This window comes from Scomber japonicus, chromosome 15 (assembly GCF_027409825.1).
Source record: "Scomber japonicus isolate fScoJap1 chromosome 15, fScoJap1.pri, whole genome shotgun sequence".
Taxonomy (NCBI): Eukaryota; Metazoa; Chordata; class Actinopteri; order Scombriformes; family Scombridae; genus Scomber; species Scomber japonicus.
In genome coordinates, this window is record NC_070592.1 from 27873917 (window position 1) to 27893557 (window position 19641).

Genomic DNA, 19641 nt, shown 5'->3' on the forward strand with positions numbered 1-19641 from the left:
TAACATAATAACACGGATGATATTACACGGAAACAGTAATGACGGAAGCTTAATGAGGTTATACTATGTCGCAGCATAGCCTAACGTTACATTAACTACAAAGTAACACATTAGTGGAGTCATACTTATCAGAAACTAACGTCATGAAACAATAGTAACCCAAACTAAAAGCTTTTGGAGCCATTAAGTGACTTTATTGCCATATTCTGAACTTCATGAGAAGACACAACGACAGTAAGACTCTAACCCTACTTTACAGAGACAAAAGCGTCTGACTTTGAGTCGAATTTCCTTTAAAATGTGGTTATTCCTAACGAGCTAGCTCTTTAGCTTTTGTACTTTAATATCTGGCATTAGATTTTATCAAGTCATATTTACTTATGCTGAGTTTCCAGGTAGCGGTGTGTGAGCTAAAGGTGTTTCCTATCAGACGTGCAGCAATAAAGTCACATTTCAGCTATTTCACTCTTCAAATGAAGCTACCGCCACTTTAACTTGAATAGTGACATAAACTTTGCTAGCTGACACACTGTAATAACTGTCAGAGTAACCTTTTCTTATTTTGTTAACGCAGGATAACCATGTTCAGTTTCCTTGGACTCCGGAAAGACTCTAAGAAGCCAACATCCGAGAAGGAGGCAGATGGAGGCTTTGTTATCGTCGGTGAGAAACATATTAACCTCATATTCAAATGAAAGTGACACGTTGGCATTTGGTGTAGTAGAACATTAGTTAATTCTTGGAACACCCTGTTAGCTAGTAGAGCCCTGTATCTGCTTACAAATGGAATGTCAGGCCAAATTCCATTAAAAAATCTAAGAAGTTATTATGACCCTTTTCATAGCAAAGACAAGTCATATTTCATGGGCTATACACCAGTGGTCAATAGACAGTTTGCACAACATTGGTGGAGGAAAGTGATGTGAACCATTTATTTTGTGTATCTTTTGATTAAAAGATCAGAAAAAGTCTATAGATGTCACATTTTTTATTTACCATCATCTATAAACAGGGCTTTTGTTAAGTCGTCAGAATTTTGAATGGAGGTTGGTGTGAAGTTCCCTTAATCCTTGTTCATATATCCTGTTTGAGGAACAGGTTGCATACATGGCAAAGTAACTCTAATGTTAAAGATTTGTTTCATTATTATGAATCTTTTCACTGAGGAAAGATGAATGGTGATTAGAATAATTGAATATTTAATAAAAATGACCACTGAATAAAAAAAATCCAGTTGAGGTTGGTTTCACTTCTGCTTGTCTTGTGATCATCCATCATGAGTTGACAGAATTTGAAATTGATTTCACAATTTTCTGAGTGAGTGACTTTGTTTTGTAATACAGTGTATCCACATGTTCATATCTAGATCAGCTAATTGATGCCACCTGTTAAAACAAAGGTTAGAGACAGCAAACATTTAACATAAATTTAACAGATATGTTATATTTTGTGTAACACCAAACACGTTTGCCTGTTAGTTCCTATCACCTGACATGACTTCAGATCTCATCTTTCAGCAAGTTCGGTATTATTTCCTCTCTTTAATGTGAAGAGCTGGTGGAGCAGACACAGATGGTCAGGAGCCGCGTGTTATTTTTGGCAGAGGAGAGCAAGTGTCAGAGCCAGACTTTCTCTTTCAGACTGAGGCAACCAACTGAGCTCCCAGACGTTCACTGTAAACTCCCTGCTTACCATTTAGTCACGTCCTCTCATTAAAGATGGCCGTATAATAAGCAATGTGCTCGGATGAGTGATTAATATAAACCCAAAAGTGTCAGTGATGACAAACACGATCGCCCAACCCAGTCTCATGGCAGATTGTTAAACAGTCACGAAATGTAGTCCCTAGATTCAATTTCCCATTTTCATCATCATTATCGTACTCAGGACAACTCTTAAACTAATGTATTTCAATTGTTATATATTGTTTTTTTGTTTGTTTGTTTTTTTGTCAGTTGAGACTGGACCACAGAAGCTGTAATGTTTAAAAAAAACTAGAACAGCTACATTATTCAAGGTTTAATCACAAGATTTTATACTTGTTTTTATTACTTTATTTGAATGTTATCAGTCTGCTGGAAGGACTGGAGGTCCTGCCAACTGGAAGTCTTTTCTTCACTGTCCATTTAAGGTTTTTTTCATTTTTCATACAAAAACAGGAAAGTGTCCTTCATAACTCAACAATGTAATATGTTCATGTGAAGGCTCTCAGTTTGAATTATTTCCATTCTGGGAGATATATTTTTTTTCACAGTTTTTGATAACAGCAGGCAAAATGAGAGTGTTGTGTTGTGGGTGGATGTGGCACGTTTTACTTCTGTTTAGGCTTGTCTGCTGTCAGTGAGCTTCATTCCATTTCTCTGTAAAGAAAAGGCACTTTATAGTCTGTAATTGCTCATTAAATCCCTGCACTGTCACTTTCATACACCTCATCAAACTGGACTTTACATTGAGCATTTCATTCAGCCTCCACTGTTACATAATAAATGATTTTTGCACGTCATATTTAATCGTTGATTTTGTCACCTTTTATATATTTCAGACACTTCATTTATTGGTCCATAGCACAGATCATATTTCCTTTGTAGAGTCACTGTTTCATTTCATGTCTTATATCCCATTTACTATAATATTTTTAAAGTTTTTTAGATGATCCATTGTTAATGAAAAGTAAAGCTGTACATTTATTTAAGATATTTTAGCCAAAACAGGAGTCAAACGTGGTGAGGTCAGCCCATGCCCTTCCATGGGCCACGTCATCCTGTGTGTGTGTGTGTGTGTGTGTGTGTGTGTGTGTGTGTGTGTGTGTGTGTGTGTGTGTGTGTGTGTGTGTGTGTGTGTGTGTGTGCGTGCGTGCGTGCGTGTGTGTGCGCACGAATGGGAGGGGTGAGCGTGTGGTGATTCAATGAACCAGCTGTACACAAAAATCTTGATGAGTTTGGAATAAGTTCAGTAATTAAAAAGTAACAAATGTAATACTAAATATAAGCTTTGTAGTGTAATGAATAGTGTACTGTCTGTCACCATAGCAACGGTTGCTAAAGTAAACTGGTAAAGGTTAAGCAAACTAGTAAAGATAGACAACAAAGTGTCCTGTTCCCTCATGGAGCTACTCAGTGGTAGATTGTCCTCCTAACAGAACAGATGTCCATGGCTGAGCTGAGGGTCACATGCAGGAGTAAATAAACAGGTGCATGGCTCTTCACAGTGTCAGGCAGGCCAGACCAGACCAGGCTGAGGCTGAGCAGGGAGGCTGCTGGTCAGCTCTGCCATGGCAGTGTCCACACTTCTTTCTCAATGTGCTCGCCCAGGCAGAAGGTTGTTCTGACCCTCGTCACTATGTGGAGATAAAAGTAGTTATGGAGCATGAAGGTTTACAGCACCTCTTGTTTCAAACACAGTAAAAGGAATGCAGATCAGAAGACGCTCATCATGAGTGAATATACTGTACAAATGACTCCTCAAATGTTCAAAACCAGCCGTTCTAACTTGAGGTTAAAGGTCACACTTGAGAAAGCTTGAGTTGGATTCTAGTTTGAAAGCTAATAGAAAGCTACCAATAACTGCACAGTCATGAAGGATGTAGTTCTAAAAGCTTCATTTAAAGAAGCTACAATAACAATAATGTGATTGAGCAGTTTGTTTCTTAGAAGTCTATCAGCAGAGTTAAGAGCTGGAGTCAATTAAGTTGCAACTAATTATTATTTCCTGAAAAATTAATCTGCCACTGACTTACAGTACTGGAGTAATTGATTAATAGCTTGGTCTATAAAAAGTCAGAACACAGTGAAAAAAATGGCCGTTAGTGTTTCATACATTCAAAGGTCTTTTGTCAAAATCAACAGTCCAAGCCCAAGATGTTCAATTTAATATTTGTATGACAAAGAAAAGTATTAAATGATCACATTTAAGAAGTAGAAAACAACATATTTGGGGTATTTTTGCTGAAAAATGGTAACTAACTATTAATCTCTAAGCTGTAGAAAAGTGTAATATCATAGTCTAACCTTGAAGTTAGGTAAATGTGGGGGCAACCTAGTTGTCAAAGCCAATACAGGTGTTTACATTTAGGTCAAATGAATATTTAGTTTAGGGTATTCATGCTCCACTTATTCAAGGTAATATAATCATTTTGGTCTTTTCTAATATTTGTTAAAATGATGCTCCTGTCTTCAGTTTGGCTGTTTCTGGGTGTGAACAGTAGTTAAAACTAAAATGTTTAAAACTCAATGCAACTCAATTTTTTGCTTATATAAAGAACATAATCTCAGCAATTTATTCACCACTGTACCAGCTGGTTAGGCTTACATGCAAACATTTGGACTGTGTGTCGCCAAATTGCCATGACGACAGAAACCCCTGTTGTTTTCCTAGAGGAAAGAACATTCAAATGAGTTTCCTGGTTAGCAACATCATAATTACAGTAATGCTGTTTGATCTTTTAATTGGATTTTTTGTGTTTTGTGGTTGTTGAGGCTTGTTATTTTGACTTCTATTGTAGAACTAAACCAACAGCAGTGTTGATGGAGTCAAATACACATGAAAAATACCACAATTGTCCAGATGGGGGCACTGTAGTAGTCTCATATGTCCTTTAAAATGCAGTTGAATGAGGGAAGTATTGTGTTGGTTTTCTACTCCAGCACATTCAATATGAAATAAAAAAGTTTTTTTTTCTTCTTTAACATGAACATGAGTCCTTCACTGTTAACTGAATGTAGTTATGAACATTCCCAATTTACCTTCTAGCTTGAAGCCATTACTTTAACCCCACAGTCATTGTTTCATGTAGTAAACACGGCAGACAAAATGATAACAAGTGATGATAGTAGATGATGATCTACACACACAAAGATGGCTTCTGGCCTCATGCTGTCCCAGAGGAAAACACTTCCTCTTCCATTGGAAAGCTGCCGTTGAGAGACACACACGGAAAGCTGAGATCAGAGACAATGACATCAGCGTATGATTTCACTCTGTGGACAAAGCCGATCTGGCCACCTACTCAGTGTTTCAGCCACTTGACAAGGTAGATCTAATTAATTGGCTCGGTGACAGCTGCCAAGCCCCGAGCATAGCCTTAAAATAGGTAGAGATGTGGAAGAAGGATAAATGAGTTTATTTCTAAGCTCTGACACATCTGTTGCATATTCATTATATTGGTATCGATGGCTTCAATGCGACAATATCTCTTGACTGTAGTGAAGGAAAGAAGAAACAAAACACAACAGCTTATTTCGAGGCATAAACTTCAGCTCTGAATACTTTACTACAGGAAAAACTGTGTTTGCTCATTCCCAGCAGCAGCTCTAATGCTTTCTAATCTATAAATGTGACCACAAAACCACTTGTTGAGCACAGATGATCTCACCTGTCTGACATGGTTTATGCTGTGGGAGTAAAATGAAAGTCAAGCAGTCTTTAGGCAAAGCAAAGCAAGGCAAGTTTATACAAAGCATATAACCATTCATAGTGTTTAACATCAAACATAAACAGCATCAAGACAGAATGTAAAAAGAAACAAAAGACACAATTAAGTACAGTTAAAAAGAGTTAAGCTACCTATTCTCAATGTTCACATTCCTAAGCAGGGTGATAAAGCCAGTGTGCTTCTTCAGAACTGCTTATTAGCTGGTCAGATGTCTTCAGAAACCCCCTATTCTATCTCACATCAGATTGTGTATGGCCATTTCTGAATCTTTCCAGGGCTGCAACTGACAATCATTTTCATTATCCATTAACTGATCAGCTGTTTGTTCTGTAAAATGGTAAGAAATGTCTGTCACTGTTTCCCAGAGTTCAAGATGACATCCTCCCATGCCTTATTTACCCTGACTTACAGTCCACAACCCAAAGATGTTCAGACTAAAGAACCCAGAAAATATTCATATTTAAGAAGCTGGTATCAGAGAATTTGGAATTTTTATTCTTAACCAATGACTTCAAACAATTAATAGATTATCAAAATAGTTGGTGGTTGATTTAATAGCTGATGAGGAATTAATGAATTGACTAACTGTTGTGATATGAACAAGCAAGTGCAACACTATGAAGGAGAGAATATCCTGAAAATATATTTAGATAATATAAAGAGACACTTTCACACTCTCTCTACTCACGTTCATGCTGTAGTTACTGGCTGTGTACATGGAAAGTTGTGTGAAGAATGGAAAAAAAATAAAAAGTTTAAAATAATCCAAACCCCGCCTACTTTTACACCTCCACACAACTGACCAATCATGACGTTTAAGTGAGGATAACTGACAGATATCTGCTCTGGAAACTTATTAAATGTGATGTTGGAAAGGTGATCAAGCAAGCAGTGAGTTTGAAGCATACTTAGTCCTTAAAAGTCAAGTCAAGACATTAGATCTGATAAACCTGACCTCTGAAAACACACACAGTAGTCAATTATAACTCCATGTATAATATTTTAATCTTCTAGTATCTGTTAGATTATTTTCTCATGAAAAATAGTTTTAAAATGCACCTCACAATTTCCCAGAGCCCAAGCTGACTTTTTCAAAGCAGCGAATCCTCATTCATTTGAAGCTGGATCGACTTATCGATTGACAAATAGGTCCAGATCACACTATTGTTTCTGCATGTTGTAGTCATTCCATGTTTCCCAAGCTTACTAGAATGTTATTGATTTCTGGCACCTCGCAGGCAGCAGCTGGTCTTCATGCATTTCAGCCCATGTGTGAAAAGCATGCAGACACATTTTTTTATTGTTTGCAGTTCAATTGGAAAAACTTGGATGAAGAAGGTGTAATAAGTACTTCAAAAGAGTGTCTTGCTCCTTTAATATTTTTGTACTAATAAGTCACTAATCTTAAAGACTGTGTAAAGTGAATTCAGACATTTTCTTCTAAACACATTAAATAGGTTAAAATGTATTTCTAAAAAACTACACACTACTACAACTACAGTCTACAGTTAGCCAGTTAGCTGAGTTAGTCGCCGAGTTAGCTGCCGAGCTAGCTGCTGAGCTAGTAGCCGAGCTAGCAGCTGAGTTAGCAGCAGAAAGCTCTCAGACGTAGCATCCATGTTTCTGGTAGAGGTGGTGACTTTGATTGACAGCTGACACTTGGTAGGGGGCCGGGTTTCAGCGGACTCTGCGGACACTCCCACAGTGTTTGGTAGCAGAGAAAGAGGCTGATTTTTACACAACTTTGAAGCCTAATTTCATATATTTGGCGATTTTTTGAATCATTCAAATTTGGCAGGGTGGTTAACAACACACTTTTCTGTGGTATGTCAAACTCAGAACACATATTTATTCTTACTTTACACGGACTTTAAACTGCCATCTGTGTCATTTTCTGTGCAGGAGAGACAGTTGAAGAGCAGAGGAGGAAGATGCAGTCCATGAACATCGCACAGCGTTCAACAAACGTCATTGTGCAGCCATCAAAGGTAAGCCTGTCTGCACTGTACATGGATTTTCACTTCATAATGTGAAGCTTATCCTTTGGAATCATAATGAGTGGCGTGGAAGTGGATGATCAAAGCATGGACAGAGAGAGAGAGAGAGAGAGAGAGCATGTTTTCCTTCATATTCTGAGTGTTCCAGCTCAGGGAGGAGAAGCTGAGAACATCTCAGCTGGACTCATCCCACACGGTTCATACTCAACAATACACACTACTGTGATGATGACAGGTGCAGGAGCCCCCCCCCCCCCCCGAGCTGAAATGTGCCACTGCCATTCACCACACTGCGTTTACTACTGCGTGCAGCTTTGTGATTAGTATTATTTGCATTAATGAGCATTGATACTTCAGCGATTAATTGTTGGATTTCTAAATAGGGTCATTTTTGTGGGCAGTGGTGTGTGTGTGTGCGTGTGCGTGTGCGTGTGCGTGTGCGTGTGTGTGTGTGTGTGTGTGTGTGTGTGTGTGTGTGTGTGTGTCCATATGTCATCCTGGAGCTACCACATGTCACACAGTTTGCTTCAGATCACACGGTGCAGGATGAAAAGCTCACTCCACTCAGAGCCTACATGTGGACCACACACACAAGCACACACATAAAGCAGTTATTCCTGCTGTCAACAAAACAGCTGGAAAATATGTCCAGATGTAGATTGAAAGCCACTTCTAAAAACTACCAGCCTAAGCATTTATCTTTCTCACTATTTTTGACTTTTACTTCAAGCTCCATTCTTCAATGTTTTTATATTAATAATGGATCCGATGTGTGTGTATGTGTGTGTGATGTGAAAGCTGCCTCTTGTAGTGATGAACCCACAGGGAATTACATTCTTTAGCATGTTTTAGTTCATTGTTTTGATTTATGGCTGACAAACTCCACTCTCACTCAACCGTATATTTTAGCCAAAATATCTCTGTTGCATAGCAATGAATCATTATTTTATTATGAATTCATATGTGGACTAGGCCGATACCTTTGAATGAAAAAAATCCAATATAATCCAAAATATATTGGCCAATATATTGTTTATACACAGAATACATACACAAACTTTTTTTTGCAATGATCCATGAAATGTGGTTATCAGACATTTGTGACAAAGCTATGTAATAGAGGTTCAACAATCAACTTGAAACAGTAAACTTCACTGGGAATTTAATTATTATAAACAACTATAAATAAATAACACATTAGGGCCCGACCCATACCGGATTTTAGGGGCAGATGCCGATACCAATACTAGGGAGCCAAAAATTCCAATATTAATATATTGGCCGATAATGTTTATGTACAGAATGTATAGATACATATGAACACATTCATATGTGCACATTATTTTTGCAATGATCCCTCAAATGTGGTTATCAAGCACTTTTGACAATACATAATAACGATATGTAACAGAGATTGATATATTACAGTTTAATTATAAACTTTATTTTATAAAATGGCAGTAAACTCCTCTGGGAACTCAATAATTATAATAATTATCTAAAAAACATATGCATATATTGAATTTGAATTAAGAAAAAGGATCAAAAAATTATATATATATGTATATATAGATAGATAGATACATAGATAGATAGATAGATAGATAGATAGATAGATAGATAGATAGATAGATACAGTAGATAGATAGATATTGGCACACATGGAACAACATATTCGCTGATACAGATATATCTGTGATAGGCCAATATCGGCCGATAATATCAACTGACGGATGTATTGGTTGGGCTCTATAGCACATAAAACAAAAAGACGTGTGCATTTATATATTAAACTTGAATTAAGAAAAAGGATCAAATATACATAAAACACTGCCCATATAACTATATAAAAAACAATGTATCATACACAGCGATACTGATATATCTGTCATAGGGCAAAATCCACTGACTGATACATTGGTCAGGCTCTAATGTGGACTATTATCTCAATTAATTCACCCTTCTATACAATGTTACAAAATGGTGAAGAACACCTGAAATTTCCTGAAGCCCAAAATCTTGAAATCAGCTTGTTTGAAACACAGGCGCCCATTTCACTAAATACATGTGCAAGCTCTGCTCACATGCATTTTGCAGAGTGCAGATGTATTTGTAGTACTGCAGTCCTCTTGCATGTTGATGCACAAGTCACAGGTACTGTGTTTGTTTTGATTAGTTCAACGTGTCAAAATCAACTCCAGTGGAAATAATCTCATGTTGCAAGTTGCAGCTCGTATGTTGCAATTTTGGTGAAACAGGCTCCAGGTCGGCACATTGTGTTCTTTAGATTTGGGAGGTGTGTTTATTGGCTTAATGTCAGTTTAGGACAAAAAAGGGGCAAATCCTCAACCTTTGAGAAGCTAGAACTAGGTAGCAGGTAGCACCCAGCTGCTCTGAGTCAGCAGTCTGTCTCTGTATTCAAAGAGGATTCATGGAGGGTTACAGACACACTTTAATGATGCAACAAGAATTTTGAGGAATACTGACACTTCTCTTCTGCCTGCCTCGACATGTGTTTCTGACCATAATCCTTTTACATTAGCTCTAATATGATTGAGACCTGTTTCTATTCTGCCTGAGATTATTACAGCCATCCTGTGCAGTCAGCAGAAATATGGTGTGCACGTGTTGTTGCGTGCACTTTCTAACACCGTACCTAGCACAAATCATTTTGGAATCAAAATATCACTCTAAAGCACCACTAGTGGTCAAAAACGTGACTTGTACTACAAACTAAGGGTCACAACTTGACCAGTAAACATGATCCAGTAAAGTGTGTTTATGGTCTTCATTGTGTCCTTACTACCACAGCAGTCTTACCCAGGTGTAAGATCTTTGTTTTATGCTTTGCCTCATAGAAACTGTGTTACAGAGCATAAAAGAAAAGCAGACCTGGGACCTGGTTGGTCCACCCTCCCTGTCCCAAAGTCTCAAAGGAACTCTGCCTCTTAATTGCAGAGGAATAACCATTTCCTGTAACAACATCTTTTCTGGATTTACTCTCACATTTTCCTTTAATTATATGATAAAGCACAAAACAAAGTCTGCAATCTGCAACTCTGTATGAATTCCTTATCCAGACCTGCACAAGTCAAGCAAATGTTAGGCTGCATTTTGTAAACCTCCACCACAGCTCATCAAAGCAACCTCAGTCTCAAAAATTATTTTCCCACCACACAAAAATGCGTTGTTCAAACTAGTGCAGTGCCTGTTCAAAGTGGGACTCATAGAAACATGAGTAGAGTTAATGTGAGGTGTGAATGCACATACACATGAACAGTTGTTAAGAAAAGGACATGCATGTATACAAACATAAATACATTTATGGAGATGTATAGACATACATACATACATACATGTATACATACATGTAAACATACATACATACATACATACATGTATACATACATACTTACATACATGTATACATACATACATACATACATACATACATACATACATACATGTATACATACATACATACATACATGTATACATACATACATACATACATGTAAACATACATACTTACATACATACATACACACATGTAAACATACATACATACATACATACATACATACATACTTACATACATACATACATGTAAACATACATACATACATACATACATGTAAACATACATACTTACATACATACATACATACATGTAAACATACATACATACATACATACATACATACATACATACATACATACATGTAAACATACATACATACATACATACATACATACATGTAAACATACATACATACATACATACATACATACATGTAAACATACATACTTACATACATACATACACACATGTAAACATACATACATACATACATACATACATACATACATACATGTAAACATACATACATACATACATACATACATACATGTAAACATACATACTTACATACATACATACATACATACATACATGTGAACATACATACTTACATACATACTTACATACATACATACATACATACATACATACATACATACATACATGTAAACATACATACTTACATACATACACACATGTAAACATACATACATACATACATACATGTAAACATACATACTTACATACATACATACATGTAAACATACATACATACATGTAAACATACATATATACATACATGCATACATACATACATGTAAACATACATACATACATACATGTAAACATACATATATAAATACATACATACATGTAAACATACATACTTACATACATACATACATACATGTAAACATACATACATACATACATACATACATGTAAACATACATACTTACATACATACATACATGTAAACATACATACATACATACATACATACATACTTACATACATACATACATACATACATGTATACATACATGTATACATACATACTTACATAAATACATACATGTATACATGCATACATACATACATACATACATGTAAACATACATACATACATACATGTATACATACATACATACATACATACATGTATACATACATACATACATACATACATACATGTAAACATACATACATACATGCATACATACATACATACATACATACATGTATACATACATACTTACATACATACATGTATACATACATACTTACATACATGTATACATACATACATACATACTTACACACATGTAAACATACATACATACATACATACATGTAAACATACATATATACATACATACATGCATACATACATGTAAACATACATACATACATACATACATGTAAACATACATATATACATACATACATACATGTAAACATACATACTTACATACATACATACACACATGTAAACATACATACATACATACATACATACATACATGTAAACATACATACTTACATACATACATACATGTAAACATACATACATACATACATACATACTTACATACATACATACATACATGTATACATACATGTATACATACATACTTACATAAATACATACATGTATACATGCATACATACATACATACATACATGTAAACATACATACATACATACATACATACATGTATACATACATACATACATACATACATGTATACATACATACATACATACATACATACATGTATACATACATACATACATACATACATACATACATACATACATACATGTATACATACATACATACTTACATACATACATACATACATACATACATACATACATACATACATGTATACATACATACATACATACATACATACAAACATACATACATACATACATACATGTATACATACATACATACTTACATACATACATACATACATACATACATACATACATACATACATGTATACATACATACATACATACATGTATACATACATACATACATACATACATACTTACATACATGTATGTATACATGTATACATACATACATACATACATGTATACATACATACATACATGCATACATACATACATACATACATACATACATACATACATACATACATACATACATACATGTATACATACATACATACATACATACATACATACATGTATACATACATACATACATACATACCTACATACATGTATACATGTATACATACATACATGTATACATGTATACATACATACATACATACATACATACATACATGTATACATACATGTATACATACATGTATACATACATACATACATACATACATACATACATGTATACATGTATACATACATACATGTATACATACATACATACATACATACATGTATACATGTATACATACATACATACATACATACATACATACATACATACATACATACATGTATACATGTATACATACATACATACATACATACATGTATACATACATACATGTATACATGTATACATACATACATACATACATACATGTATACATGTATACATACATACATACATACATACATACATACATACATACATGTATACATACATACATACATACATACATGTATACATACATACATACATACATACATACATACATGTATACATACATACATACATACATACATACATGTATACATACATACATACATACATACATGTATACATGTATACATACATACATACATACATACATACATGTATACATACATACATACATACATACATGTATACATGTATACATACATACATACATACATACATACATACATACATACATACATACATACATACATACATACATACATGTATACATACATACATACATACATACATGTATACATACATACATACATACATACATACATACATGTATACATACATACATACATACATACATGTATACATACATACATACATACATACATACATACATGTATACATACATACATACATACATGTATACATACATACTTACATACATACTTACAGGCATACAGACAGACATAGACACTTTCCATTTAAGTTAGATTGAGCTCTACTTTTTGAGGTCTCATTCAGACATTGCATTACCCTAAAGCTGCTGCTGCTATGTGCTTCAAGGTTTGTTGTGTGTCTACACTCAGCTCACAGTTAACAGTTGTGGAAGCACAGTTGGCAGGTAGAATGATGGGTACTATGCCTTCGCAACTTCCTTCCTTAGGATGTTACAGAAGTGCAAAGCCTTCGATTTTGATATCAGCACTAACTTAAATATGTTGCTAAACTTTGGATACTACTCAAGCATATTGCTACAGCAAATGAGAAGATACAGTATCCTAGAATAAGCCCTGTATTTTAAACAAAGATAACATGACAGTATGAGTTCAGTACATTGAGCTAAAAATACACACCATGAGAACAACAGAATAAATGTGGTTTTTATGTTTGGTAACAGTTGCATATGTATGATTCTGTTGACTCTGGAAATGAAACCATATTCTTTGTTTGGCTCTAGTGTGTCCAAGTAAGAGCACTAGTTGTAGGAAAACACTGAGACAAAACATTTTCATTGTACAATATGTGGTTGTTTGTGCATTATGCATCGCACAATGTTCCTGTTGGATTATCTATCAGTGTCCAAAACCTCCTTTCAGATGGTGATATCAGGGATGCAGCACGCAACCATTTTTCTACCAACCACTTTTCCAAAACACATTCAATATTCAAGACCTCTTTATACAGTCAGTGATATTGGAACTTCATGCTTTTCTTTTTTTTTTTGTTTTCCAAAAACTTCTGCCATAACTTTTTATTTGTATAACAGGACACAACACCATGACTGTCTTAGTGGAGAGACCGTCTGTAGGTATGCTTTATTATCCCCATTGGTACAACTTATCACATTGAGATTCAAAGAGGCAGTGGGATGCAGTCAGGAGGATTCTGCACCTTTATACCAAGTACCAAAATATTTTGCCTTTAGACTTGGCCAGCTGTGTTTAAAGACCTAGTTTGTTTGATGGTGTGAATGCAGTTACATCAGGAAGTGGCACAGTGAAACTCATTAATGCATCAGCTCTGTGATGTTAGGGCCATGTGGGCTGCACAGTGGTTATGATTCAACACTTCCTCATAATTAAACAACCACACAGGTCGTTTGTATCTACACACCAGAACAACCCATAAGAGTGTAATATACTGCTTTCCATTTCCTTTACAAATGTTACTGTAACATGTTATATACCCTGTTAAAGAATAATGAAGGTTTATGGTGTGGCAGTACTGTAAGGTCTAGTTAGGTTTGGGTAGTAAAACCACTTGTTTAGAGTAAGGGAAAGATCATGGTTTGGGTTAAGACAGTCCTTTGAAATGTGGTTTGTTCCTTTAAATTATACAACGTGGCAACAATAAACACCATGACAATGGTTGTTATGGTTTTTTTTTAAAAAGTCCTGATTCGCAGTTGGAAACAGGAAGGGAACAATGGCATCCTGCAGCGAAGTCTACTTTTTGCCAAACTATTTAACCATCCACCAATTTTATAAAGCAGAGTGTCACCTTATGGTAAAGTTATCTGAATGGTGACACTTCCCTGGGTCATCATTACTACGGCTACTAAACGGTGGAAGTCAATGGATAAACTAGTTATACCCTCAAAGTTCAGCACTGTCAAACTGGTTTCCAGGTAGTGCGAGTTTGCATGTCGGTTGACCAAAGAGAACAAATCCACTGATTGTAGCAGATCATTGGGTGCATTTCCATCCACCCATTGTATGTGCATTTTCATTTTGGAAAAAAGTTGGAATATGTCAAAAAGATATTTATGCTTGCAGAGAGGGAAAAGTTATCTAATCTGATCTGGTCATTACTCATTGTGTAAAGATTATAAATACTTCAGTTAAAAACATATTTGACTCCTCCACATACAGCAGAACACTCAGCAACTTTATACATTCAATAGAGGAGTCAACAAACCTTCACATGCAGTCTGTAACCATGAGGAACAACTTCCATATGCACCATTATAGCAACAATAAATTATGGTCACTGTAATTCACCAACATGCTTTCAGATCTTGACAGCATTAAAACTTTGTTTTTGGAAAAACTACACTAATGAGAGACAGCATGTAAATCTAAAACATGACTTTGACAAAACTAACCAAATATCACTATCCAGGAAATCTCATGCAGTCAAAACGGAGTCAACAAGGCTAAATATCTAGAATATGGAAATATCTAGGTGGCCTTGGTTTGACTCAAATATGGAAATATCAGGAGCAGGCATGGTGATTCTGCTACTCTTAAAAGCTTATCTGTAGTGGAGTTCAAATAAAATGGCTTCAGGATGACACTACAGATTAGGTCAAGGAGTCATCTGGTTAAAGTGCTTCCTCTCTCTGGTGACCATGAGTATATTCAGCAAATGTCACGGCTCTCAGGCTGTTACACTACGCAGTATGTTTTTGTCCAAATGGAAATTTTGTTGCAGGAGTGTTGCTAAGGCCAGGTTTCACCATCTGGGAACTGTAAATATCTACCACCAATTTCACGGCAGTCTAAAACAAAGCTGATGGAAAAACAAACCAAACCATTTGCACTTGTGTCTTCTTTGCCAACTTTATTGGTAACCAAGAAAATCTGCCAAGTAGACTTTAATCATTTTTGTGTACAAGCTGAAGTTTTGGCATGATGGATCTAGATGAAAGGTCAGGGGATCACTAAAAACTGAGGCTGTGTACAAATTCTTTACTACATACTCACTCTAACTGGGTTGTGACTGTGTAGTATGTTCACAATGGGGAAATGACACAATCCACCCTAACCACCATTAACGCCTAACCCTTTTGCAACAGTTGAGAAGTGAGAATCTTGTATATACTAACCCCAACCCTGTCAGTGTGCATACTATATTTACTTAGTGTTTGCATGTACTATTGATGTACTATTGTTCCAAAAGATAGATGTTTACCTATGTAATGCAGATGCTACTCTGTGCTGCGGTAATTACATTTTTCTCTGTGCTTGACGAGTCAAATTGTTGTTGCATTCCAAAGTTGCAGTTTAACATCTGTCAGTATAATTTCCTGTTAGTATAAAATGGTAAGGTACACTAATTGATAAACAGTATAGAAAATGAACCTTAGTGCATACTGTGTGCACTACTAGTTGATAGTATATGATTGGGGAATAAGGTTTAGTTAATGGGGAGATGTCTCACTATGTGTGTGAATGAATGGACAGTTTGACAGTGGGATAGTGAACCATAGCCCTCAGCCTCACTACTTGTGTGGTCTAAATACTAAACTAACAGTGAACACAGGCTATAACTAAATGTGTATCTGAAAGGAGAATCCAACCGGAAGATTGTACTGATGTCAATTTTGCCTTTTCTTTTTCCACAGTCCTTCTATACAACTCCAGCTCAACCCATGGACACAGGTCTGCCTCCAGCTTTACCTAGCACAGCACTGATAGCCGGACCACCAGCAGTGGAGGCTGCTGCCACTCTTCCAGACCTCCTCGGGGATGTCCCCTTCACTTTGGCGCCTCATGTCCAGGCTATGCAAGCAGGGTTCTCCCTCATCCCCGATGTGCTGCTGTCCCGGGACATAAACTACAACCTCGCCAATTTTCAGTACGACTTCACTTTAGAGAACTCTGTTCTCCATAATACATCATCTTAGATTCTAATATGAAGACTGTCATCCTGAGTTCACACTGAGGGGAGCTTGGCTGATAGGTCACTGTATTGCAGCATATGGTTATGTCAGAGGTTGCAACCTCTGACATAACCAACAACTGACAAAATATAGAGCAGGCAAATGTGATTTGCAGTTACTGTAAAAACAAATGCTCACTAAAATTACCTAAAACTTCAAATACATTTTAAGAAAATACAGAAGCATTAGATTTTTGTAAATTACTCCTTGTTCATTTTCTACTTTTAAGTTAGAGCCATTGAAAACAAATGAAATTACATTGAATACCATGAGAAGCTCACTGAATATATAACAGATGACCACAAGTTCTAATTTGATAGTTTAATAGGTACTGAATCATGTCAGTCAGGGCCCCTGCTGTTCACTTTCATTTTAGAGCCTGTCTGTGATGGCTCCTGTTTCTCAACAGAGCTTAAGACTAGTCCTAGACTAAAACCAAGATTGTGCAAGCCTTGAACTAGACTTAATACTTGTCCAGAAAATTGGCCCCATAACTGTCAAGTCCTTATGCATGCACACACACACACACACACACACACACATAGACAGTACAGCACAGTACCGTACAGTCTGTTGTAATGGTGTCTAACAGTCAACAGTTTTCCTTTATTACTACTTATACCCCATAATTTGACCCTTGTCCTTTGTTGTCTCTTCCAAATAACTGACTAATTTGAGTAATTTAGCAACCTGTCTGATCATGTGACTACTATTGTTTTCCCACCCGACTGAGACGCAAAGAATCACGTTTCAAATTTGAGCCATTTAGTTGCATAAAGCGTCAAACAGGGGTCGGGTTAGGTTTTGGCTATTTTCCAGTGTAATTTCTATGAACTGTCTCTTTCTGGCTGTGCCAATGATCCGAGTCCATACATGTCATGATTTCCTGAGGACATGCAGAAGAGCGTAGAAGGAAATATAGCCTCAGGTCTCAGGTTGGGTTCAGGACACAAAACGGCAGCAGCAGTCGCGTTGTGACATGTTGGGTACCACCTGGGTTCAGGTCTCAGATTTGGGTCTGTGGAGAACTGTACTGACTGCAATCCCAGATACAACAGTGAGACCCAGGTTGTAATAAACTGTAATAGTGAAGATTGATTATCCCTGTATGAACTATCTACTGTTTAGAATAGACTGTCATTTCAAATGGTACCAAATACTTTTTTTAAGGTAAGGCTCGAGGATGTGACACGTAGATGATGAAGCAATAACTTTATTCAAAGCTTAGCACTTGGACAATAAAATGCCTACCTCCCACTGAGTTAAACCCAAGTATTTACTAGAAGCATTAAATGGAAAGTACTAATTCATGTCTGGCCCGATATGAACTGCAACACACACAGATTGTTTAAATAATCAAGTTCAAATGTGCAGTAAGAGTATTTTTACCAGCTAGAACTCTTAAGAATTTAATACGATGCCATTTATATATTTCACATTATGTGTCGCAAAACCACTTCTTGTTTATATAACAACCAATCATGATGTTTAAATGTTCCTTCCTGAATGTAGCCTTCCTTTTGATCCAGCATCAGCACATTTTACAGCCAGCTTTGGGTTTATTTTGTATTATTTATTCTCTCTGAATTTTCAGTTGGACTTTGCTGTCTTGTGTTAATGTCATACATGTTTCATTAGAATTCTGTCAAACTAGTTTCTTTGCTTTGAATGGTTGGTACACTTTTTATCTCTATAGAAATGATGTGAAGGAATGACAGCTGATATTGTACAGAGTGTACAGAGGCTTAGAGGTTCAACTGTATGACCACTTTTTTTTATTGTAAAAGAGATAGAACAAGAGTCCTGTCTTTTTTTCACTGATTGAAAAGTTATGCAGTATTCCACATAATGTGAAGTGACTTCCCAGGTGTTTGGGATTCACCTTACACAAACTGTTTGGCTTTAAGTCAGCAAAGGGTGAACCTATGGTGCTGATGTACAGTAAATTCTCAAATAGTAGCCAGGCACTGTACTGACTAGGTTTTGAACCAGGCCTTTATTTGGAACAGGCTTTTCCTGATTTCTCCTGTTCCATGGTTAACA

At 36.0% G+C, this 19641-nt stretch overlaps 1 protein-coding gene across 1 annotated transcript; it reads left to right on the forward strand.

The window, feature by feature from the left end:
• Positions 1 to 129: 129 nt before the first annotated feature.
• Positions 130 to 17690, forward strand: umad1 (UBAP1-MVB12-associated (UMA) domain containing 1). The gene is made up of 4 exons (XM_053333795.1): positions 130 to 234; positions 575 to 663; positions 7334 to 7419; positions 17281 to 17690. The coding sequence occupies exons 2-4, from the start codon at positions 582 to 584 to the stop codon at positions 17560 to 17562; spliced, it is 450 nt and encodes a 149-aa protein (XP_053189770.1). The 5' UTR covers positions 130 to 234; positions 575 to 581; the 3' UTR covers positions 17563 to 17690.
• The last annotated feature ends 1951 nt before the right edge of the window (positions 17691 to 19641 follow it).